The 26,698-nt window shown below is 41.4% G+C and overlaps 1 protein-coding gene across 2 annotated transcripts; it reads right to left on the reverse strand.

The window, feature by feature from the left end:
• Positions 1-181: 181 nt before the first annotated feature.
• LEO1 (LEO1 homolog, Paf1/RNA polymerase II complex component) lies at positions 182-26,698 on the reverse strand. 2 transcript variants are annotated; one of them, XM_028506547.2, is made up of 12 exons: positions 26,469-26,698; positions 21,609-22,367; positions 19,515-19,619; positions 16,598-16,692; positions 15,381-15,526; positions 14,548-14,632; positions 10,820-10,914; positions 10,188-10,322; positions 8,917-9,052; positions 6,820-7,006; positions 5,263-5,360; positions 182-419 (listed from the first exon to the last, which is right to left on the reverse strand). In XM_028506547.2, exons 1-12 carry the CDS (start codon positions 26,665-26,667, stop codon positions 315-317), a joined length of 2,145 nt encoding a protein of 714 aa, XP_028362348.2. In that variant the 5' UTR covers positions 26,668-26,698; the 3' UTR covers positions 182-314. The 2 variants fall into 2 exon arrangements, with proteins under 2 accessions (XP_028362348.2, XP_028362351.2); XM_028506550.2 differs by having other exon boundaries at positions 347-415.

Genomic DNA, 26,698 nt, shown 5'->3' on the forward strand with positions numbered 1-26,698 from the left:
CCCTTTAAACTCTGTACCCCGAAGACTGCCTCCCTGGCCCCACCTGGCCCTGCCCACGAGGCTCCTTCGTGGGGGGGAGGGGTGCGGCAAAGCAGCAGGAATCCACTAAACCCTGAGACCGTTAACAAAACCAACTAGTCTTGGGAAAAGTTGATTTCTTGAACAGAGACTTGCTTTTTTAAAAAAAATTTTATTACAATTAAAATTACAGAGAAGGAAATCAATTCATTTCAATCAAAATAACTCATGTTTACACCATATTTATAAAACAAACTGTACAATAAAATATATAAAATGTTTTCATATTTTGTACTTCAATCATCATCTTCTTCCTCTTCGTCACTGATCACATACTTCTTATGCTTTTTATTTGCTTTATCATCATCTTCTGCTTTTCTCTTCCCAGAAGGTTCACCTTCCTAAACAGATAAAAAATTTTTAAATCTAAATGTCAACAGAATATTTCTAGAAATGTTTATCAAAAGTAGCTCTGAGATAAATGACTCTATGTAACTCAAAACAACTATTTTAAAAAGAACATTTACCAGATGAATAAGAACAGTGGTCCAGGTCATGGCCAGTTTCCAAACCCACAAGTACTAGAAGTCATTCAAAACTGACAACGACACAGAGTAGTAACTCACACTACAAAGACGCCGAGAGCTGAGGACCAGCCACGATACCTTTTCTTCCCACTGTTTTTGTGTTTCCTCACGTGTCTTTCCCTTTCCCGCAGTTTCTCCTTTTACCCATTTTTCTACCTTTGCAGTAACTGAGGTTTTCCAAAGTTTTCACTGCTTTCAAAAATAAGGGAAGATAAGAAGCTCTATTTGTCTCCTCTTTTGTAACTTAGATCCTTTCAGGGAAGGGAGACTGTTCAGCTACTGCGTGTCTGTCACTGTGCTACCCAGTTTCACGTCTGGTATTTACTATAATACGACGACTTTAAAGGCAGCGAGCACAAATCCTGCTGCACAGACGAGGAAGCAGAGTGAGATGACTTGCTCCAGGTTGAGTGAGAGGAAAAGGGTAGCACCAAGACTCAATAATCCAGTTCATCTAATCTAGACTCATGCCCCTTCCCCCAAATACCAAGAAATGCTGTGACAGGCAATAATGGTGGTTCTCTGGCATGGGGAAATTGGGGTCTGAAAACTCCCCTGTGTCTCAGAGGCACACTCAGGCTCATGGCATTTAGGTGGAGCTTTCATGTGAACATACTGGAGAGGGACCTGGAGCAGGTATAGCCCTTTCCTACTCTCTCCCACTGTAACCCACGGCCAGGACCTGACCTGGGGTCATGTGCGGAGATAGTGGCAGGAGTTGGGAGGTCCAGGCAGAAGTAAAACCTTTGGTGTCCTGGAGACAAGGGTCCTGGAGGACCTAATGGTACTTGGGTGAGGAAGACAGAGTGTGGCTGCTAAAACAGACAGCTGGGAGGCATTTACAGAGACATTTGTACGTTGGGCAGTTACACGTTTATAATTGCTCAACCTCAAAGAAGGCTATTTAACAGATCACATTTTAAAATCTCCTTTCTGAGAATGCAAGGAATAAAGAGAAAGCCCATGGCACTTCTCAATTTTCATTCAGTCTCCGCTTGCCAAGAAATAAAACAGCATCTGTTCAGATGAAGATTCCCATTTGTCAACAGTTCAACACACTGTAAATGCATCATTAAGACATTTCCTACATAATTTAAAACAAATATGCTGCAGAATAACTTAACGATTTCTATCTGATTATCTTCCATAGCATGCCACTTCCAAGAACGATTGAGAAATATTCATTGTGATTAACAAACAATAATGCAAGAACGGAATTCTGCTTCACATGAAAAAACAGCTTCCAGGAGCTCAGGTCATAGAGGGCCAAACAGACCGAAATACACTGAAACCATGGATAACGAGAACATACATCTATTTCCTGGAGGACAGAGTAATCTTTTCAATAACCCTGCCACTGAAAACAACTAACAATGATGGGGAAACATAAACAAATCAGTGTAATGGCAAGAAAACAAAGTATGATCAGAGGCCAAAAAATGAAGTGAAACTAGAAACCCAGAGAGATAAGCAGACACTAAAGCAGGCTTTCTCCTTGCACACATTTACCCAACTCTGCGAACCTGAGCTTGGGCTTTTATGTCTTAGGGCGACTGAGGACAGGAGACAAAGGCCAAGTGGAGCAGGTTAGCAGAAGGCCCTCTTTAGTGTCTCCCTTTTAGTGTCACGGTGACCCAGAAACACGCCCAGGCCCGTTTCTCTGAGGCAGGGGTCAGCAAACTGTTTGGTGAGGGGCCAAATAATACATGTCTTAGCCTCTGCAACTACTCCACTCTGCCACTGCAGCGGGAAAGCACCGCCAGACAACATGGAAATACGCACGGGTGGGTTCCAGTCAAACAAGCCAGGTGAGTAAGTGCCGTGTAATTTGCCAGCCTCCGTTCTAAATGACTAAAAAGAATAATTTCTAATCTGAAACATCAGAACTAATTAGCAGGGGATTTAACAAAATTCAAGGAAAATTCACAACCATAAGTCAGAAATCATACTTCCAGGTAATCTAAAAAGACCTTACTTCCAGAATACAGTTTAGAGTAGGTCCAGGGAGCTGCTATCCAATGCAACTGGCAGAGGGAAATATAAATCAATTTGGGAGAAAACCAATCAATCTGGGCCTCAAAAACTTCCACTGATCTGAACTAAGTAAATGATTTAATTACAGAACACAGAGAGAAATAAGTCATCATGAAATAGAGCCAGCAGAAGTACAGAAAGTCCTCAATGTCAATAGGTTCTGCGACTTGAAGAGAAAGGACGAGGAAACCAATGTGACCACAGGCTGACTGATCTGCAGACTGAAGTTCCTGTGGCAGCACATCAATGTATAATGTAACGACGCTCAACAAGCCATTCTTTGAGGACCTGTGTAATAGGCAGTAGAATTGCACATGTGAAGATTTCAGTCACTGGAAATAGCAGACATGAAAGATCATATATATAAATGAAGTTTAAAATATTTAAAGACAAAAAGGAGAAACTAAAAAATATGAGTTAGGAGCCAGAGTTTTAAAAATGGCAATTTGGCCCTGGCTGGTGCGGCTCAGTGGACTGGGCGCCAGCCCGCACACTGGAAAGTCGCCAGTTTGGTTCCTGGTCAGGGCACATGCCTCAGTCTCATGCCAAGTCCCCAGCTGAGGACGTGAAAGGGGCAACAGTTCAATGTATCTCTCACATCAGTGTTCCTCTCCATCCTTCTCCCACCCTCCCTCTCTCTCCAAAAAATAAATAAAAGATTTGTTAAGAAAAGGACAAATTAAAAGAAAACCTAAATCTCTAGCAATAAAAATGAAAACAAAGTAAAAACTCAATGAAAGTTATTAACACATAAGACACAGCTGAATAAAGAAATGAATTAGAAGCAGGATTTGAAGAAATGTCCCAGAATGCAAGAGACAAAGACATGAAGAATATAGAAGATAGTTTGAGAGTTATGGCGGGTAGAGAAGGAATAACATACTCTAATCAGAGTTTCACAAAAGAGAGAAAAAATGGTACCGAAGTAATATCTGAAAGATTAATGGCTAAAAAATATTCAGAACTGATAAAAATATACCAACCCACAGATTAAGAAGTCTAGCAAATTCCAATCACAAAATAATCACAGTATAATTCCAGAACAACAGATTAAAAAAAATCAAAAAAAGACTAAAAAAATGTAAATAAGTCCTAGAGATGTAATGTATAGCATGGAGAATAGAGTTAATGATACTATATTGTATATTTGAAAGCTGCTGCTGAGAGAGATCTTTAAAATTCTCATTGCAAGAAAATTTACAACTATGTGTGGGGATGAAAGTTAACTAGACTGATTGCAGTGATCATTTCACAAAATATACCAGGTCTGTCCAGAAAAGTCCAGCCATTGTTAATATAACTAGAATGCTCTGTGCGGCATCAATGTCACCTGGTAGACAAGGGGAGTGGACTGGAATGCACATGTATGAACAATGATGACTTCACTGTACTAGTCAGTGGGGGCAGTAGATGCCAATGAGTGAGCATGTGTACTGTGTGGCCATCACATTCAAAATGACTGAGTAAGCAGAGTAATGCACTTGCATCAAATTTTGCATTAAGCTTAAACATTCCTCTGCCAAATATTTGGATGATTCAGAAGGCCTAGGTGACAGGCAACTGGTGAATGGCAGCTTCATCATGACAACCTGCCCTCTCATGCATCAAATCTTGTGCAGTTTTTTTGTGAAACATCAAATCACCCAGGTGACTCAGTCCCCTTACAGCCCAGATTGGGTGCCCTGCAACTTCTGGCTTTTCCCAAAACTAAAACCACCTTTGAAAGGGAAGAGATTTCAGACCATTGATGAGATTCAGGAAAATACAATGGGGCAGCTGACAGCAATTAGAACTATATGAGGTTCCCAAGATGCCTACTTTGAAAGGAACTGAGGGGTCATTGTCCTATGTACGATGTTTCTTATAGTTTCTTCAACAAATGCTTCTATTTTTCACAGTCCATGGCTGGATACTTTCTGGACAGACCCCATACATATATCAATCGAACCATTATGTTGTACATCTGAAACTGATGCTGTATATGTAAATTTTACATCTCAAAAAAAAATTTAAACTTACTGCCTGTACTCTTCTAATTGGAAAAGGATACTATTAAGAATATAGATGAAAAGCTACTTTGAAGTAATCTGTTTCAATAACAAATTGTAAATTTATGTTAATTTCTTGAGTTAGTATTATTTCAAATATTATTTCACCTGAATAAAAAGAAATGAGTTTTTCTATCATCAGAATTATTCCCACAACTTAAAAAAATATCTTGAAAATAAAAATTAAAAAAAAAAAAAGATACACCCCCTGATCTGCCACACTGAATGATTTCTAGTTCTTCAGTCCAGCCCCGGTATCTCGGGATTGCATGTTTTTTCTCACAAGCCTCTCCATCCACCTGGCACACCCACTCCAACCAGTAAGCCCTACACGCTAACACTCTTTCCTCAACAGCCAGGGAAAGGTCTCCTTCTCTGAGCCTTCCAACACCCATCCAAACAGGCAGCAGGCCCTCATCTGGGCCACTCCGAATCTTGTCACTACAATTATCTGAGGTTCAGTGACACATGCAGGCGGCTGCTGTGCTCCTGGGCTGTCTGGGAGCGCCTCTTCATTCCAGGAGCTGACTGTGGGTATGGAGTGAAGCCCCAGAACTGAATAAATGTGGTTTTACCTCATCGCTGGTGAGTTTCTTTGCTTTGAGCAGCCGTTGAGCCTTATCTTCTTCCGATCCTTCATCACTGTCTGATGAATAGATTCTGGCTCGTTCCTCTGAAAGCAAAGGAATGAGCTTGGTGAATGACTTTCAAAGACAGCTAGCTATTCATTTCTGGATTTTTCTTCTGACGAATGTCTTTAGTTCCTTCATTTTCCCAGAGGAAGCAAATAATTTAAAGTGTTTTGATTCAAAGATAAATATAAGTTTAGAAATGTTGCCATAAAGCACTTACCCTCTCAAAATACAAGAATGATTCACGACCACTTTAAACATGAAAAAGGCTGTGGCAATGTGACTGAAGAGCAGACACCACTGCTCTTCCCAAGTACGCCACTGAAGCCCAAGGCTTCTTTCCTGGGGAGGTAAGCTAATTCCAAAATAAGCTTAAGATAAAAGCAAGAGGTGGTTTCCTGGTCCTCTGAGGACCTTTTGTTGCCAGGCAGACATTTCAAAAGGAGGTGTAGATGAGCAGTAATCTCCGATGCCCCACCCCAGGTGAACCTGGGGAAGGGCAGCAGCAGCCTGCTCCAGGCACACCCTCCAGTCTCAGAGCCCAAAGCCTTCCGGTGTCCCCATCCCTGCCTATCCGACTCCTGGAAAAAACTAAGTGTCAATGAGTTTGTCTGTTAGGCTTCACTTCTCTGGTAAGTTGAATATTATGGAACTCTCTCCTTAAAAGCATCCTCAATTTTTTGTTTTTATTTTGTTTTTGTTTTTTTGTGTGTGCGTGTGGTTATTTCCACAATTAATGCTTTCTGTGGGAAATTAGCACTAACAAAAATAAATAAATAAATAAATAAAAGGTCTCTACTGTAGCTCAGAACTAAATAACCGGAAGGAAGGAAGGAAGCACACTAGAACAGAGGCAATCACTGCAAGAAAAGGAGAAAGGAGTTTTACAACAGTCACAGAAGGGGAAATTTAAGTGTGCTTAAAATTTATCCCTCAATACGGAAAACACTACAGTGCACGGTCATCCATGGTAATATCTTACAGTGAACAGCACTCCCAAAGCTCTAACCAAGCTACTTTGGGGAGGATTCAAGTCTCACTGTACAGATGCAGGACACAACACTCAGAGATGTGAAGTCACCTGCCCAAAGCTGAGGAGTGGTAAGAACAATGACAACACTTTTAGGTGACATCTATTTAGCACTTGTGATGTGGCAGGACTGGGTGAAGTGCTTTATATGTACATTATCCTTAAATTTCAAAACAACCTCTTAGTGTTTTGTACTAATTAGTAATTTCTAAAAGGTTGAGAAAAGTTACAAATATAATTGGCAAACTCTCAAACCAGAAAAGCAGAAACTTAGCAACATTCTGAAAGTGGGAGCGACAGCAGTTTCCACTCTTTCGGGCTCACCTGGAAGAGCTCTGCAACAATTAGTCATTAGACCTTGAAGTATACCACCCCTTTAAAGTAAAATGTCCAGTGAGTGAGCATTCAGAGCAAGCCCAATGCAAAGATGAATTCCTGAACCCTGAAATGAAATTTCTGCACAGACTCACCTCGAATGCCCCCTTTGTATCGGTTCTTAATGGCAGCCAAGCTGATGGACTCCTCGCCTTCCTCTTCCTCGTCATATCGATCAGGTTCAAGGTAACTAGCACTCAGTCCCCGCTGGTGCTGTTTCTCTCTCATTCGGCGCTGCTGAGATTCCCTACGAATAGAAGCCCGCAAACGTTCTTCTTCTTTCTGTAAAGAAGCAAATACATCACTGAACTTAGAAAGGAACAACTTTTGTGCCTGCTTGAACCTAATTCCATTCTATTTCCTCTGTCAGGACCGTTCTCTCCACACCACACCTGTCACCACACAGTGACCACCCTGTTTCGTTCCAGGGCGTGAGGGCCACTCACAGGCGAAGAGGCAGAAGGCTCCCCGACACTCACTGTCTCAGCAGAACTGGCACAGGCACAGCCTTGGGAGCTGCAATGTCCCCTGTGCTGCCAGGCAGGGCCCAGAGAGCAGCGACCAGCCCATCAACACTATCTGTGCCCAGCAGACACCTGAGGGAGGCTCTTTCTGTCACCCCAACACAGACACCTGACTTGCCCAGGCTCCCCCAAACCACCACAGTGCCCGGACATTCCTGCCTGGGGCTCTTCACCCAGAGAGCTAGCTCCCCACATGGCCTGCTAACAAGAGGCATAGGTGGGGGAGGGTCCCTGAGCCCCAAAGTTAGAGCCTTCACCCCCTTCCATCTGTCTGGCATTCCACATGTTGGGGTGCACAAGGCAGAGGCAGGATATGAGAGGTCGGGGATATCCTGGCATTTGCTCTGTATTACTACACACAACTCTGATTCTGTTTCTAGACATTCTATGCAGCAAACTGTTTCCTTAAGTAGAATGTGGTTGTACAGAATATACAGGGTCCGGAAGAAGGCGTGCTTGAGTGTGGTTGGTAGGGTAACAATACGGGTGTAATAATTTAGTTTTAATTTGAACATTTCACCTAAAATGTCATAAGGTGTGCTTGAGTGTAATGTTATTATGTTACAGAATCACATGCTTATGATTTTATAGTAAAAGATTTTGTAATGAAAAGGGGCATTATTTGTGCCGGACCCTGTAGCGTAAAATCCAGTGTTAGCAGGACAGGGCTCAAGAACAAGCCAGCTGACCCCTTGTGAATTCCCGTGGAGGCGGGGGAAGTGGAGGAGAGCTTGCGGGATTTCTCAGGGTGGTCCAGAAGGGTCTTCCAATAATGCTGAGACTGGAGTCTGCAGCTCCTTCTGGCTCCCGTGAAGAGAAAAAAGTGGGGAAATGGAGCAAGAAAACATGAACACTTCAGACTTCAAGCCAATGTCCCTTCACACCACTGAGGCCCTGCTACTGAATCTGGTTCTGCTCACCTGCCCTCGTGAAGAAAATACAAGGAGTGAAAAGGGCCAAATCTTCCACTGAACCTGATGACGAGATTACTGAGAAAGATCCTGAGGCAACCAGAGCGCCTCAGCGTGCCCTGCTGCACTAGGGAATGAAACCTCCGGAAGCAGGCAGGGCTGCAGGAAGACCCAGCACGGACCAGAGAAGGTGGAGGAGAGCGAGGGAGCCTGCACCTCGGCCTTCAGCTTCCCCAAGCAAGTGTGGCACAAAGGGCAAGGTGTCAACGTGCACACACTCCGGTGTCAACGCGCACACACTCCGTCTACCAGGGGCAACGCCCCTTGGCTGCATTTACACCTCACTGACCATTGTGTTAGGTTCAAACACCTACCAGGAAGAACATTATAAACTGCCCTGAGAAACCACATCTACTCTTTGCCCAATTCTCCATTAGGTACTTTCCCATCAATCCTGTCCTATTTTTACTTTACTTTAAACTAAATCTCTAGCATTTCCACTAGTTTTTGACATGGATTCTAAACCAGACATATGAGCCAGTCATATCTGGAAGTATCTGCTGAAGTTCAGATTCTTTGCCCCCAGCTGCTCTCTGGCCACCACCACGTGCGACCCACGTTCAGGACACGGGCCCAGCTCCCTGTTCACGCCAGCTGGGAGGAACGAAGGTGGGTCAATCGGAGGTGATTAACGAACGTTTTGGGAAATGCTGTTGTTAATACACCAAAAATCCCAGAATAAGCTTAGCAAACGTACCTTAATCATCTCTGTGCGCTGGCATTCAGGATCACGGCCAGCCATTGGTAAGATTCTAATCTTCTGTGTCTTTGAACATCTATCTGCAAGTGACAGGGTCATCTTTCTGTGCGTGGCACTGTCTGTAGAGTGAGGTCTGCAGGAAGTGAACAAAACGTTTCACTACTTCTCATATATGTTTGTGGGCCAGTCATGTCACACATCACAAAACCAAAGGGCCAGTGCCCATTACTTAAGTCTCTAGAAAAAATAGGCAGGGACGCTAAAGCGAATACAGCAAGTGGGGGATTTTGAACTTTCTTCATTCTACGGCTCACCGAAACAGTGTCTCACGAGTAAAGTGAAGAATGGAAAGCTGGAATCAAAAAGGCTTTACAAAGAACCACCACCCTCTAAAAGCAGCACATGGATAGGCTCAAGCAGCATTTGCTGAACGCTAAGTGCCAGGCACTGTGCTTTGTGTTTGAGAAGTTACATGAATTCAAGTCCCAGCTACTCTAAGAGATAATGATTACATTTTATATATTAGAAAACCAAGGCATAGAGGGGTTGAGAAAGTTGCACGAAGTCACACAAGTAGAAACAGGACTCAAATACAGGTTTATCTGATTCCAAAGCCTATACTTTTGACCGTTACAATTCTCAAAAAGCTAAGTCCTGACCAAGATTATTGTGCTCTTTCCAACATGAGCATTACCGGAGGAGGATGATCTGCTCTGTGAGAAGGAAAGAAAACATAAACACGTCCGTGTGGAGTCTACGATCTGGAGCAGGGGACTGCTCTCACCAGCTGACCCGAGTGTCTGAGGCTGCAAGGGGGGGTGTACCCTGGAGCGGTCCTGGATGCAGCAGCTCCAGGGACAGGATGGGCCCCGCTCCGCCCCCACCAAAGCCTTTCCTGACTGCAGGCACACTAACAACCTCTAATTATCAGTCTCCCAGATCCACTGTGCCACAAAGACAAGACACACTGCCTACCAAGTACTCTAGGCCTCTTGGCAGTTACTAGTAGCCACTTGAAATTAATAAGTTGATGTTCTGGTTTACATAACAGTCTTTTGTAAGTTTGGTTAGCATAATCTGGTTTCCTGTGAAACAACAACTTTTACTGCACTAGACAGAACAGCCTTTGAACCAAGAGAGCTAAGGACCAGATCTTGGTCTTTGGCAAATTATACTGTGAGATTGTTAGTCAGATGTCAGGCATTTTGGACACCTGTATTTTGCCGCTTTACTGTAAGGAACAACAGTACACTGGTAAGAATAGTTACCTGAATGTGAGTTTGGTTTTAAAGACAGCTTGTCCCTGTAGACCGGTACCTTGTCTTATAAAAAGGTGGTTGTGGTCGCCTTGCAGTGGAGCTTTGTAAACATCAAACACCTCATTGCCCAGATGCAGAGACATGCTGAAAGGAAGGAATGCTTCACGTATTAAAAGTTATAGAGCTTTGCTCCTACCATTTTACTTCACTGAAAATGTGATTCGACTGCTGCTTTCTCTCCTCACACAGAACGCAGAAGAGTAAAAAGGCAGGATACAGAAAACAACCCACCTAGAAGTACAACATGCTGTGACATTCGCTCAGCCTCTCCTACCTCCCAATGAAAGGCAGTTTTTCTAAAATGTCAACTCACAGTGAGCAGCGCACAGGAGGAGGAGAGTGGTGTGCCTTTTCCAAACTACTGTGCTGTAGCCAAAGAGGACGATCACATTTTCAGCCCACTCTAACGTCTTCACCAGCTGGAATGACCCTCAACCACCTACTTATTTCTCTCAGGTTTTCTATTCAATGCCAGGGACTAGGCACTGGAAATTCTTTAATAAGAGGTGACCCACCAATAAGGTCTCATTTCAAAACCTGACTCTGGGTGTCTCAGTATTCTGCAGGCAGCCAACGCTCACCTTCCATCTGACCACTTCACGATCCGAGCGTTGCTTTCTTTAATTTCATTTCCTTCTTCGTCCCGGCGTATCCTCCATCGGATAGTATTTTCTACCTGTTTTAAAGCATAAATGCCTTAGAACACTAGAGTTTATGCTTCCTTTATTCTCTAGAAACACATAATCATAAAATAGGCCTGTATAGGTAGTGACAGAAAAACATAAAACATTGAAGACCTCTAATTTTAATCACCTAAGAGACATTGAATAATTCAACAAGAACAAAAATAAGTTTGAGTGAATTTCTGAGCTCCCAGGGCTGGAACCACAGAAGGAACTGAGGGCCAGAGCATCTGAGCAGACACTAAACCTGTAGTAGCCCTGGGATGTTTTAAATCACAGCAAGAGCTACCAGGACAGGGGGTGAGGCTTGAAGCTGTGTGAGGTAGCAATTTAGAACTGCAACTCCCTATATGAATTGAAGCAGGTTCTCTCACAAGGCTACAAATTGATAGATGTGGGACCAAAACACTGTGCCTACCAGGCTAGGGAGCTAGGGAGGCTCCCCACATATGCATAAGCCAAAAGAAACATCCTACGAAAATTAACACCCCAGCTTTGGGCAGATTTAGAGTCCAACTTGATCTTAACAACACGGAGGGGAAATACCAGGCAGATTAAAGAAACATTCAAGAGCTTCCGACAATGAAAAAACTCTTACTGCAATTAAAAACTCAGTAGGACTTCTGGGAAAATGTAATACACTAAATGCATGTAGTTTATCACTGCTGCATCCTTGAAACCCACTAATGTGACAGTGAAGAATTTAAAAAGGCTGCACTCACAAGGATAAAGAGAATGTGAATTAAGATGGCATCAAAGAGAAGCCGACATTGTGGAAACTGATAGCTAAGGCCATGCTTCCCTAGACACAGTCCCCTGCCATCAACCCCAAAAGCAGCGCTCCCATTTCCACTAGAATTTCTGGATTTCCATTCTGTTAGATGCGACTGTCTTTGCAACTGGCTTCTAATGGTTCCCTTCCAGTTTTTCCCCTTTTCCTTCTATATTCCTCATTAAACAAACAAACAACTACGAGGCCAGCTGATTAAAGAACTCAATTATATGCATGAATTAAATATGATGTCATTTTTAAATTCATTTCAAAATAATGAGGGTACAGTGGCATGGGAAATATAGATCGTCAACTTGACAAATGTTTACATGAGTGATTGGTACATGAGAGTTTCTTATACAGGTCTCACTAGATTTGTGTATATTTAAGTTTTTCTTCATAGCCCTGGCTGGTGTGGCTCAGTAGATTGAGTGTTGGCCTGCAAACCAAAGGGTTGCTGGTTTGATTCCCAGTCAGGGCACATGCCTGGGTTGTGGGCCAGGTCCCCAGTGGGGGGTGTACAGGGGCAGCCACACACTGATGTTTCTCTCCCTCTCTTCCCCTCTCTCTAAAAATAAAAAAATTTAAAATATTAAAAAAGTAAATAAATTTTTCTTAATAAAGTACACAAAACAACCTGTCACGCCCTGACTGGTGTGGCTCAGTGGTTTGGGCACTGGACTGCAAACCAAAATGCTGTCAGTTCAATTCCCAGTCAGGGCACGTGCCTGGGTTGCAGGCCAGGTCCTCAGTTCAGGGTATGCAAGAGGCAATGGATCGATGTTTCTCTCCTTCTGTTTTGCCCTCCCTTCCCCCTCTAAAAATAAACAAAAATTTAAAATCTTAAATAAAATAATATCTGTCACTAATTCCTTTCTTCCCTCTCATCCAAAATATTTAGCCACATGTAAATATGGAAACACATATGGACAATTATTAATTGAGAAGCCACTTTTGAAAAATGCTTTCTATTATATAAGGTGATTCTAATAATAATAGTAATAAAAACAATAACAATGCTAGGTCTTTCCCCGTTGGAGTGAAAGACACATGAAGGTATTTCTAAAGACAGAGGCCTCACAGAGGTACGTACATAAACTGTACCCAGTTTCCTGTGCCTTAAAGAATTAGTTACCCCACCAACTCACTCTAAAAATGGTCAGCCTAGTCTCAAGAATATCACTCAAGAAACAAAGGGTCTGGTGTCATTTTCTACTGTGTACCAAGGTTTTAAGACATAGTCTGTTAAACACCAACATTTTGAACTCTAGGCACCAAAGTTTTGGAGAAAATATTTATTTCTAAACTTCGGTGCGACTACTAGAGTCTCATGTTACATGATCTGAAAATACAATAGATATACTGAATCACTCACTGATGTGTCATGATAGAGAGTAAGGGAAAATGCAAAAACCAATAAAAAGTGAACAAATAAGGAACTACCACACTAGCTTATATAAATGATGGGAAATAATGAAAAGCAGTAGAATAATGCCAGAGGCACTAAAACAGGCATGAAAAATAGATATACACGTTCCAAGGAGAAATACTAACAGATGGGCTAATGAGAGCTATGGAAACGCAAGGCAAAGGATACGGAGAACAACAACAACAAAAAAAACCACTCTAAGCAATAAACCTATTAATTCTGTGACCTAGAGCAAGTTATTCATACCTTTATATCTCCATTTTCTCATTTGATTTGCATTTCCATTAAGAGGGAGGAATGGTGAAATTTTGCTGACAAGCTTTGGAAGCCCATGCACTTTGGCTAGAAACTAGCTTATATCAAGCTTCTTTAGATACTTGTGGACCCATCACACTTGAAGGGATGAAACTGTTCTAAAAATTCAGCTCTTGAATTCTAAGAATGCCAGACTGCCACTTCTTAACATTCTAACACCATGTACAATATTCATTGAAAAGTATTTACAGGAAATCCTTCAGATTTAAGAATTTAAAATGCACAGCTTATTTTAGTATAATGAGAGAAACTGCTTCTTGTTCTTTGGTACAACTCAGCTAAAGCATCTGCTTAATCTACATCCACCTTCATTAAAGGAAGATTAGGGGCAAAATGAGACTGTACAAGGTATCAAAGAGAAGCATTAATAGGAATTCGTACAATAAACAGTCAGTAGAAGCAATCAGAAGAATGCAAAGAGAGCCACAAGGGAAGTGTTCGGTATGAGTAACAAATTCTCCTTTTTTACATGATTTATTTATTCACAGATCAAAGTGCCTGAAGAATTTACTCTTGTAGGAAGTTGCTACAACTTAACCCACAGTACACATGGAGATAGTTGTTCAAATGGATTGAGCTCGAGCTGTGAACCAAAGTGTCGCAGGTTCGATTCCCAGCCAGGGCACATACCTGGGTTGCATGCAGGCCATGACCCCCAGCAACCACACATTGATGTTTCTATCTCTCTCTCTTTCTCCCTCCCTTCCCTCTCTAAAAATAAATAAAATCTTTAAAGGAAGTATCTAATAATTTTTTTAAAGCATTAAAAAAGTGTAATAGCAAGAAAAGTGACAGAAAGTAACATATTTACAGAGCAAAAGCTATATATTTTCTTCCTAAAAAATAATTTGAAAGAGAAGACAATTCATTTGTTAATAAAACAGACTTTCTTTTTCTTTTTCTTTTTTTTACTGGATTTACTGGGGTGACATTGGTTAATAAAATTATATAGGTTTCGGGTATACAATTCTACAATATACCATCTGTATATTGTATTTTGTGATTACCACCCCGGAAAAAATCATTTTTAAAGGCTCAAGTCTCAAGTTAGGGTCTCTACATTTTACTTTATTAAAAAAAACCAGAAAGGACTAAAACATGAAATGGTACCTTTAATTTTAACCTGGTTCGACCCTCTTCATCCAGCATTTCTTCATCTTCAAATTCATCTTCATAATATTGAGGATCAAAAGGTCTGCAAATTTTTAAAAACTATTAATCATATTTTATAAAGAATATTATCACTGCTATATAATAATAATACAGTATTAATACTGCTGTACTAAAAAATCATAATATAATTAAAATTCATAATGGTCAAATATCTTCATGTTCAACTTTAGGGAAATAATCAAATCATTGCACTTTCTTGAAATTTGGTGTTAATGCATGTTGCTTGAAATAGAGTGCAAGCAAGGCTAACTATTCTAAATATTCTGTATTCTTATATAAGTCTTCAAGGAATAGGCCACATGTTCTCTTGCTTTCTCCATCATTTTGCTTGGGGGAAAAAGTTTAAATCACACATAACTTGCATGTTAGCAGTGAATAATACCCACAAACACTATTTAACTGTCCAAAACTATTAGCTTTTCTAGATCCACAACAGATGCCATGGTGGACATTTGCCATTTCTCTAGCAAACTGCCTACTCTCAAGTTCAGTGTTTTCAGGGCTATACTAGTCAAAAACACTCAAAGGCTTATGATACCTGTTAATGACTAAGTATCAAAGTGCTAAAAACAATTACAAGCATTAGAAATCTCCTTTATCGATATAATAGTCCCTACTTTATCTATCACAGAATATCTCTGATTTATTTCTTCAGAGACACATGACCAGTCTACCACTCTGTGATCAGTCAACTCATGTAAAATAAGAAAGATGTCAGCATCCCACGTATTTCTACCCATTGTACAGAAACTTTTTGCTGATCCCCTTACCTGGGCTCCACACTGAGAAAGTTGGGCAGTTTAACAAAATACAAGTCATTTCCTAAATCAGTGTTTACTTTGGGTATTTCTACTTCTATTCTGGTCTCAGGAATTGGCTCCTCCTCCTGCTGATCCTGAGGCAATCCATTTTCATCCTAGTTAAAAAAAAAAAACCTAGAATTTCAGAGCTTCATGGGATCTTAGAAATGGTCTAGCTCAACCCCCACACTTTAATTGCTTAGGTAGGCAAGAGCACATTGAGACATTGCTACAGGGCTAAAGCAGCCCTCAATCCCCATTCCTACCCACCCAGCCCCCAAAACCTCCTGGGACACAAGATCAGCTTAGAAGCATCAATGTAAGAAAGTCTCTTGTGATAAGTCTGTCTTCCGCATACTCACCAAGAGAAGTGAGAAATTAATCAACACTTCAATAGGAATTATGAAGTCACTCTACTGATTAAGATCAAAGATTATCAACACAGCACACAACACACTTCTCGGCAGGAACAAGAAAAACATTTAAATCAATGGTTTTCAAATCACAGCCCCTTGCAGTCTAGTCTCTTAAAACATGGCACCAACCTCATGCTGGGCAGTTTTTTCTCTTCTCTTGTCTTCCCGTCTTGTCTTGGCTTGTCTTCTCTTCTCTTCTTTTTCTTTCTTTCTCTCTCTCTTTCTTTCTTTTTTAACCCAGTTTCCCCTAATGGTAACATCTCGCAAAACTACAGTACAATATCACAACAGGAAGCTAACCCTCAGAGTCAGATACAGAACATTTCCATACACAAAGATTCACGCTGACCTTCTACAGCCACATCCACTAGGTTCTTGCCCTCACCCCTCCTTAATCTCAAACAACCATTACTTTCTTCTCCATTTCTATAACTTTGTCACTTCAAGAATGTCACGTGAATGGAATCATACAGTATGTAACCTTTCAAGATTGGCTTTTTTTTTTAACTCAGTATTTTTCCCTGGAACTTCACGTATCAATAGTTCAATCCTTTTTATTGCCTCAGTACAGATGTGCCAGGTCAGTTATTTCTACTCTCCCTTAAAACCAAGAGTTCCCTACATAACCAAGAAAGACATCTGTTCATTGTATTTTCATACTGTAATTCAGTTTTCAACTTTCTCTTCCTGGTGTAAGAGAGATCCTTAGTCTCAGAAACTTTTTAATTAACGTTGAATAAGGGCCCAGTTCACATCGGTAATTTTACTTACAACAGGCTGTCCTGGAGTAGGTGGTTTATCTTCTCCATCACTACCTGAAGATATATCATCTGCACCTCCAAAGAGATCCATGGTTCCACTATTATCTTCAATTTAGGAGAAAAACACACAGTATTAATATCTGTAACAAAGGTTCTTCCAAGCTATCACTTCAACACATTCCCAAGGTTTCTGGACCACACCAGGAAACCACCCAAACACCACCCCAAGCCTGGCTCTCAAAGAGCTGACTAGCATGTCTGTGGAGAGGGAATGGGGCAAATCCAGTGAAAGGCAACGCTGCACAGGAGACACTTCTTGCTCCATTTACAGCATCCTTCTTGTTCTATTTTCCTTTAACCCCAGGAGCCCAAACGTCCTATAGTCCATATATTCAAATTTGGGGCTTAAACAGTTCATACTGGCCTATTCTCTACATAGTCCTTCAAGTTTTAAAATGACAGGTTCACCCTGGCTAGTGTGGGTCAGTGGACTGAGTGCCAGCAGGCCTGTGAACCAAAGGTTGTCAGTTTGATTCCCAGTCAGGGCACATGCCTGGGTTGCAGGCCAGGTCCCCAGTCCGGGGTATGTGAGAGGCAACCACACATTGCTGTTTCTCTCCCTCTCTTTCTCCTTTCCTTTCCCTCTCTCTATAAATAAATAAATAAATAAAAATATTTTTTAAAAACACAAAAAATTATAGGTCCATATCTACCCAGGCCCCTCTGTGCACAAGCAGAACTTCACCCAGGTTTGGGCAAAACAACAATAATCTGTAATAAACCAATAAACCAAGATGGGTAGTACAGGGGTGAAGAGAAAGACAGGAGCGTGGTCAGAAAGTAGACTGCTTGAAACTGAGATCATAGAAGTGTTACAATTAACGATGACATAGTCTAGGATAAAACAGTGAGTTACTGAGACAAAGTGGAGGGCAGATCACTGAAAAGGAGAGGCAACCTATTAGAATGGCCACAATCTAGCACAATGACAACAACAAATGCTGACAAAAATGTGAAGCAACAGGAAGTCTCATTCTTTACTGGTGGGAATGCAAAATGGTACAGCCACTTTGGAAGTCTAGCAGTTTCTCACAGAACTAAACATACTCTTACCGAGCATTCCAGCAATTCCATTCCTTGGTATTTTTACCCAAAGAACTGCAAACTTATGTCCACCCAAAAACCTGCACACCCATATTTATAGCAGCTTTATTCATAACTGCCAAAACTTTAAAGCAACCAAGATGTCCTTCAGTAGGTGAGTGGATAAACTGTTACTTCCAGACAACGGAATGTCATTCAGTGCTGAAAAGAAACGAGCTGTCAAGCCATAAAAAGGTGTGGAGGAAACTTAAATGCCCATTACTAAGTGAAAGAAGTTATCTGAAAATGCTACGTTCCAACTGTATATCCTGAAAAGGCAAAGCTATGGAGATAGTGAAAGATCAGTGACTGCCAGGGGTCAGCAGCAGGGAGGAGAGATGAATATGCAGAGAAAAAGGACTTGCAGAGCAGTGAAATTACGCTGTATGATGCTCTAATGAAGGATACACGTCATTACGCATTTGTCCAAACCCAGAGAATATACAACACCACGAGTGAGCTCCAGTGTGAACTGCTGACTCTGAGGATAATGATGTCTCAGTGCAGGTTCATCAGCTGTAACAAACGTTCCCTCTGGTGAGGAACGCTGACAATGGGGAAGGCTATGGGTATACAGACAATCGCTACACATTCCCCTCAGCTTTGCTATGAAACTTAAATTGGTCTAAAAATTAAGTCTTAATAATAACAAAGATGAGACAATGACAGTCAAGTACTAAAGAGTTCATCTATATGATTAAAAAAAAAATCACAAAAACTACAACCCACCATCCAACACTCTCATGTCTCTTCTTGATTCATTTTGTTCTTAGTTCTACCACCATCCAACATACTATATGTTTAATTTACTTACTGTGTTGTTATCATCAGTCTCCCTGCCCTCCCCTGGCCCCACCTGACTGCGAGTTCTCCTAGAGAGTGGTCTTTATCTGTTCTGATCATTGCTATATCCCCAGTGCCCAGAACAGTACCAACACACAGGAGATGCTCAAGGAATAACTGTGAACAAAATGAAAGAATGAACATATCCAATTCTCCCAACAACCCTATAAGATGGCTAGTATCATCTGCCTTTTACAGATCAGGAAATTGAAGTGTAGTAATTAATTTGACCAAAATCATATGTTTGGAAAGTGAAGCTACAAAGATTCTAACCTGGATTATCTAATTTCAAAGTCTACGCATATAACTAGTAGTTATGCTGTTCTGTCCAGCTCTCCTTTTCTCTCTAGTTGCCTGTATAAGTGTTTGCTTTAGTTATGTTATTTATGACAATTTACATAAGCTATTCAATATTAATGCTTATTTACCAGTCAGCAGAATAATGGTTGTGCATAATCAAACTATCAATATTGCTTGCTGTAACTTTTATACTAACATCTTTATGCATAATAATTTGCCATTTGAAACAGTCATCCATAGAGATGAAGAGGCAGATCTTTTATCCTTACAATAAACCTACCTTATCTGACATTGATTTTTATGAGTTCTTCATCTAACCCACAGCTCAAAGAACCAGGTTCTTCATCTGACATTAACCTGTTTAAGAACTTAAGAACAGGCTGTTCTGGAACTGTCACTCAAACTGAAGCATGAACACTGCCACCTCCGCCTGAACCAGAGCCTCAGCCCCTACCGACAGATTCCTTCTAACTGTAAATGAAGAAACAGGTCCGTCAAATGAGCGTCCACTGCATAAGCAGTTTCTCTTATCTCTACAACTTCCCTGTGTACGCTAAGTGTGCCCACACTGAGCATGTACTATAGTTAAATGCAGAAAGAGGAACAGAAATAAATACATAAAAAAGAAGTAATTGAAGTACCTTTTGGAACCTCAGTGTCACTATCCACTTCTGAATCAGATGCAATTGCATTCTTGCGTTTCATTCGCAAAACTTCATCTTCACTATCGCTGCCTCGTGCGGACTCTGTGAGAGTAAAATGAGAGGTTCTGCATGATCGCAGTCCTATCACAACTTTGAATTTTGTGTTTGAAAAGCAACACTGGGGATAAACAAACTGTGGTGCACCCATGCAATGGAATGCAGCTCAGCAATGACTAAGGAACTGCTGACACATGAAACATTTCGATGCATCTCGAATGCACTGTGCTAACGGAAAGAGGCCTAAGGGAAAGAAAAAAGGCTACATACCGTATGATCCCATTTATATGATGACACTCTGAAAAACACCCGAAGTAGTGACAGAACAGACCAGGAGCTGCCAGGGGTCAGAGGTGGGGGAAGGATGTGACTACAAAAGGGGTATTATGAGGGAGTTTTTTAGGGTAACAAAACTGCTCTGTATCCTGACTGGGGTGGTGGTAGTTACACAAATCTGCATGCGTGTTAACATTAAAATAACTAACTGCACACACAAAAATAAAAATCAACTTACTGTAGTTAATTAAAAAACAAAATTAATAAAAAGAACATTGGTTTCTGTAAGCAGAAAAACTCGGTAGAATGAGAAAAGCAGTACTGAAACTTGTGATTAAATTTATCTATAACTCATAACATAAAAAAAGAGGTAAAAATACTGCAATGGAAGAGAAAAACACATCATGTTCTGGATGGTACAACTGTTTACCTAATTGTAAACTTTAAGAAAATCAACTGAACCACTGCAGAACTAGTTAAGAATTAAGCAGAATAACCAGCTAGCTACAAGACTATCTTAGGTCAGTCTGAGAGTATTTGAGAAGTAGTACATGAGCCTTAACAATTCTGACAACAAATAACTCTACCCAGAACTAGTTACCGAATACTTACTACAGTCCTATATAGTCCATATGGACCTATATACGTTTCTGGAAATTTTCTGACCTCCTCTCCCAAATGATGACAAAATGTGGTCTTTAATACTACCCTATGACATACGTATTACAGGAGAAAAAACCCTTCCCCTGATATTTAAGCTAAGAAAATAGAATTACTACATAATTATAATGAATCACCTACAGAAATGAAGCAATTCAGATATTCCTCTGGAAGACTTTTTATATTAAAGGTGAATTTTATATTAAAAAAATCTCTACATCTTAAAAAATATGCTACATCAAGAATGCGTTAACTCGAGCAGAACAGTGTAACTGGAGCAGAACAGTGTAAACAACTATTATAGAAGGGGTCCAGAGCCCGAGGCCATCTGTACATTCCCAGTGTGCTCCAGTGCATGCATGTTCTGACCCAAGCACATCTCCTCAGGGTAAGAATGTAGGCTTCGAGCTATCGTAGCTCCTTGAGATCATCCAGCTCTTTTTCATTTTCTGGATGTTATGTTCCCCAGGCAACCTTCTGATTATTATAAACTGGCACCCAATGTGGATTTTCCCCAAGGGAAGAATACTATGAGAAGAGAAATAACTGATTCTCTTGAAACAATTTTGCAATTCAACTTTTAAAATTAGTTTCTGTGAATTGCATTATTTTGAGTCACTGTGGAGCCTAATTATCTCTGAATAATCAGATTTTGTATCTCAGAAACCTGAGCTAAAACATGTTCACATCTCAGTACAGCTACCCTATGGGGACGTTTCATGGTATTAGTTTTCAATGGTATTAGTTTTTTTCCCACCAAACAAACCTATTCTCACCAGAGGCATGCTCTTCAGTTACCCACAGAAAGGGAATCACCTCTCACTACTCTCGCACCATACATCCTTCTCTAAGACTATTGTGTTTAAATTATTTTTCTTCCTGATCTACCATCAATTAAAAAATGGAAGGGGAACTGAAATAATACACAGATTAGGAAACTTTTCTAAAGGCAAAATGTATCGAGTTGGAAAAGGCTGAAATGGAGGGACAGGAGAGAAAAAACAGGGCATTGAAGATGAGGCTGAGAAAAGAATAAATGGGATATATTTGTACCTAGATGCTTCCACTCATCCATTTTGACCCTCAGAAACAAATTACCTGATTTGTGGTCCTGTTCTTCTTCATCATCTGAATGCCTGCGTTCTTCATCTGAGGCCTGTGGCCGTTCGTCATCAGAATTTTGCATTTTCTCCTCATCAGACATCTGTGGGCGTTCATCATCATCAGAATTCTGTTTCTCATCGTCATTATCAGAAGCTGCTGGCCGTTCATCCTCCGAATTAGCCTTCTCCTCCTCAGAGAGCTGTTGCCTCTCATCATCTGAGAGCTGAGGCCGGTCCTCGTCATCTGTGTTCTGCATTTTCTCATCGTCGTCAGAGTTCTGCAACTTGTCTTCTTCATCAGATCCTTGTGCCCTCTCCTCGTCATCAGAATTTTGTATCTTTTCATCATCTGACTGGTCACTTTTGTCTTCCCTGCCCCATTTTTCATCATCTGAAGGTGCTTTTTCAGAACCTTCTGCCTCTGAGTGATGGCTCCCTCCATCTGATCCATGACCTTCATCTTCATCATCATTATGGCCTTCTGATCCACTGTGCTGATCTATATCCGAAGGGTCATTGTCTTCATGGTCAGAATGCTCAGAAGGTTCTGATCTATTGTCTGATCTCTCAGAGCGATTATCACTCCCACTCTGATGAGAAGCTCCCTCATCCTCACTGTCATCTCCAAACAGTTCCTTATTACTTGGTTTTCCTGAATCACCTCTTTCATCCTGATCGCTTTCACTTCCAGAAGCATTACTGCCAGAAGCTGCATTCTCTTGATCAGAATCCGAGTCTGATCCGGAATCAGAATCTATGGAACCACATAAAAACTGGGTGATGTCATCAAAAAAGGCAGCATAAGGAACACCAAAAGCCCATCCCAACTTAAAAACAATGAAAATGTTTCTCAAATACTAACTGTTAGTATGAGTTTCCTTGGTGCTCTAAAGACTAGCCAAAACTTGCAGCAACCAAGAGAATGCTTAACAGGAAAAACCAGCTAAATTTTTAGAAAGAAAACAGAACTTTGTTGTGGCATTTTACAGTACCCTAGACACACCTGCCATTCACCATACCCTGCCACCTGCTGCTCCCCAGCTCAATGGTGCCTTGAAGATAAGAGTCTGAATTTGTGGTACACGTACCACTACTGAAGTAGAAAGGACCTCATTCAAAAAGAATCACAGGCCCTGACTGGGCAGCTCAGTTGGTGAGGACATCGTCCAGATACACCAAGGTTGCTGGGTTTTTTTAAATGTTTACTTTTTTATTTAAATGTTTACTTTTTTATTGTATTTTTTTCCATTACTATTCATCTCCCTTATACCTTTTTACACCTCCACCCCCCACCCCCATACCCTAGGTTAATGGTTTGATCCCTGGTCAGGGCACATACAAGAAACAATCAATGAATGTATCAATAAATGGAAAAACAAATCATGGTTCTCTCCCTCTCTCTCTCTTCCCGTCTCTCTAAAATCAGTCAATTAACAGTGCCCACCAGTAGATAAGTAGATAAAAAAGCTGTGGTATAGCCCTAGCTGGTATGGCTCAGTGGACTGAATGCTGGCCTGCAAACCAAAAGGTTGCCTGTTTGATTCCCAGTCAGGGTACATGCCTGGGTAGCAGGCCAGGTCCCCAGTTGGAGGCATGCGAGAGGCAACCAATCGATGTACCTCCCATACATTCATGTTTCTCTCCCTCTCTTTCTCCCTTTCTTTCCTTCTCAGCCATTAAAAAAAAGGGGGGGAATCTTACCTTTTTGTAACAGCATAGATGGACCTGGAGAGTATTGCTAAGTGAAATAAACCAGGCAGAGAAACACAAGTACCATATGATTTCACTTATATGTGGAATCAAATGAACAAAATAAACTAACAAGCAAAATAGAAACAAACTCATAGAGATGGAGAACAGACTGACAGCTATTGGTGGGCTGGGTGAAAAAGTTTAAGGGAATAAGAAAACAACAACAAAAACCTCATAGGCACAAACAACAATATGGTGATTACCAAGAAAGGGGGTAGGGAAAGTAGAAGAAGATCAAGTGGAGATAACTGGTGATGGAAAGAGACTTGACTTGGGGTGGTGAACACACAATACAATATAAGATAATGCATTATAGACTTGTGCACCTGAAACCTATGTAATTTTATGAACCAATGTCCCCCAAGAAATCTGATAAAAATAAGAAAAGAAAACAAGCAGCAAAATGGCAGAAGTCCTCCCTTATCAGTAATTACTTGAAATAGGATAGGGACTAACTTCTCCAATGAGAAAAGGCAGAAATTCGCAGAATGGATTTTAAAAAATGATCCACCTATAGGCTGTCTAAAAAGATTCACTTTATGCCCTGGCTGATGTGGCTCAGTGGATTCAGTGCCAGCCAGGGAACCAAAAGGTTGCCAGTTCAATTCCTAGTCAGGGCACACACCTGTATTGCAGGCTAGGTCCCTGGTTGGGAGCATGGGAGAAGCAACTGACCAATGTACTCCCATTGATGTTTCTCTTCCTCTCTTTCTCCCTCCCTTCCCCTCTCTCTAAAAGTAAATAAAATCTTTACAAAAAAAGATTTACTTTACAACCAGCATGGTTCTGTGTAAACCACTCAACAACCTAGGAACAGAAGGGAACTTCCTCGACCTGATAAAAGGCACCTGTGTAATAACCACAGCTAATACTGTATGAAACCATAATACTTTCTCCTTAAGGTCAGGAACAAGGCGAGAATGTCCACTCACCACTTCTAGTCAACACTGCACAGAAAGTTCTAGCCAGGGCAATTAGGCAAGAAAAAAAGACATCCAAATTGAAAGGGAAGAGTAAAACTATATCCACAGATGACATGATCATATTGTGTTGAAAATTCGAAGAATTCATTCACACATACACATACACTATTAGAGCTAACACATTTAGCAAGGTTACAAGATACAAGATTAACATGATAATCAGTTGTCTCCACTAGCAACAAACAATCCAAAAGTGAAATTAAGAAAACAATTCCATTTCCAATAGTATCCAAAAGAATAAAATACTTAGGAATAAATTTAACCTAGTAGGTGCAGGATTTATGCAGCACATTTGTGCATGAAAGAAACACTCTGGGCCTTGGTACAGATTCTACCCATTGTTATGCCAAAATGTTTGTCAGGCGTGGTTATTTTCTACAGCTCTTTGAGCACAGGGAGATACTAAAATATGGTAGGCACAACAGGAATTACCCTGTTACACCCACACTACCTTAAGGACCAAAGGCAACCTTCACGGGCAGATTTGGAAGTAAGTCCTACCGAGTCCTACTATCTAATGGTAAGATGAAATAAAGACTTAAAGCACAGCTGGCACACACAAGGCCCACAGACCAAATCTGGCCCTCCACCTGGTTTTATCTGGCCCGGCATCTTGTTTCTACCCATGGGCAATGCCGAGCCTCTTGCCCGTAGTTAAGGAGTAGTTACATTATACAGTCCTAAAATTACATTTGGCCCTTTGAAGGCAACTGCAAGGCTGATGTGGCCCCCGGTGAAAATGAGTTTGACACCCCTGACTTAAAAGAAGGTAAAACATGGAGCCCAGAGAAGCAGCTACCTCCATATATCACTTCCCCATACACTGAGTGGGAAAGCACTGCAAGATACATGTTACTAAACTATTGTTTCTACCCATCTAATTATTTATCAAATATGCATTAACCATCAATGTAAGCTAGTGAAGAAGCAGGGAATGCAGAGACAATCTTTCCATCATTATATCCTTGACACCTAGCAAGGTTGCCAGTACAAGACAGGAGATCAATAAAAACTTAACTGAATTGAATTAACTCCATAGAAGTGAGTTGTGGGAGGGTTCACATAGAAGTGTGACTTGAAGGGCAAATGGGATATGGACAAATAAAAATAAGGGGGAATGAAAACATCAGCAAAGATAGTGGAACAAGAGGTAGTATATAGGACTGTGTATTTCCAGATTCATCCCGACTAGAATACTGGATAGAGCCTTCAGATTAGATTTCCACCTGGTGCTGCCCTTACCACACTCTAAATAAACACACACACACACACACACACACACACACACACACAGGAATTAGAAGAAACAAAAGCAACCACAATAATGCACTTTGCTTAGGGAAAATGTAGATAAAATTACTTTGAGCCTGGAGGGTTGCAAGAATTAACTTGATCTTGGGCCCCTTGTCACTTCAAATTAACTCCTATTCCTATTTCAAACTCAAATGTCCAGTCCTTGTGCCAGAAATACTTCCACGCACCATAAACATTTTCATTCCATCAACAAATACTTCATCTCTCCTCTCCAAACACAGACCCCACACCCTCCTGAATCTAACACGACTAACTCAAGAAATTCTCGAGTTTCCGAACAGGCTATCAGGAAACAGATTCTCTCGGGTGTGCAACGCCCATGCATACCCTACCCCGGTATCCCTCCCAATCCCTCCACCCAGACATCTCAAACTGCCCATCACACGATGGTCTGTCTGGTTTCATTCAAGAGGGCATTCCCAGCTCCTTTGTAAACTCGTCCTCCCATTCCTCATATTCCTGAATACCTAATTCCCATTTACTTACAACCCTTACTCTGCGCTATCTCATACAAGACAGATCAAAGTGGGACCCCAAGGCTCTACGCCTGCACCCCTGCACCGTGCCCCCTTCTCTCCACACACTGCCAAGGCATCGCATGCTCCACGAACACCAAGAGTGCTCCATGAACACCTAGGGAAGCTGGCACCGCCTGGATTGCAGGGGGCGCTGAGACAGGACTGGAAGAAGAGCGACCACTCGCACGTAGCGTCGTAGCGTCCGCAAACCCGGAACAGGATCCCGGTCGGGCTCTGGCCGCAGAAGTCCCGCCACGCACCCCTCCCGCGAAGCCCAGTCGACCCCACCTTTACGCTCAGCATCGCTGTCGGCGTCGCTCCCGAAGAGGTCCTCCATATCCGCCATTGCCGCGCACTTCCACCGTTGCCTAGCTGAAGGCTGCTCCGCAACTGTCTTTACGGCACTGAACCAACGACACGCGACAGTGTCGCAAAGATCCGCTAAAAGGCTTCTTTTTTTTTGTGACCTAGATTTCGCGTTCCCCATTAACGTATGTTTGTCGACCCTTGTACGTTCA

This window comes from Phyllostomus discolor, chromosome 1, assembly GCF_004126475.2.
Source record: "Phyllostomus discolor isolate MPI-MPIP mPhyDis1 chromosome 1, mPhyDis1.pri.v3, whole genome shotgun sequence".
Classification (NCBI taxonomy): Eukaryota; Metazoa; Chordata; class Mammalia; order Chiroptera; family Phyllostomidae; genus Phyllostomus; species Phyllostomus discolor.

Excerpts from the sequence above, each read along its gene's own strand:
- LEO1 (XM_028506547.2), bottom strand. The coding sequence starts at position 26,667 with ATGGGGAACGCGAAATCTAGGTCACAAAAAAAAAGAAGCCTTTTAGCG. Across the intron at positions 7,007-8,916 it reads AGCGCACAGAGATGATTAAG|AAAGAAGAAGAACGTTTGCG; the intron begins GTACGTTTGCTA and ends GCTTCTTTACAG. Across the intron at positions 5,361-6,819 it reads ATACAAAGGGGGCATTCGAG|AGGAACGAGCCAGAATCTAT; the intron begins GTGAGTCTGTGC and ends CTTTGCTTTCAG.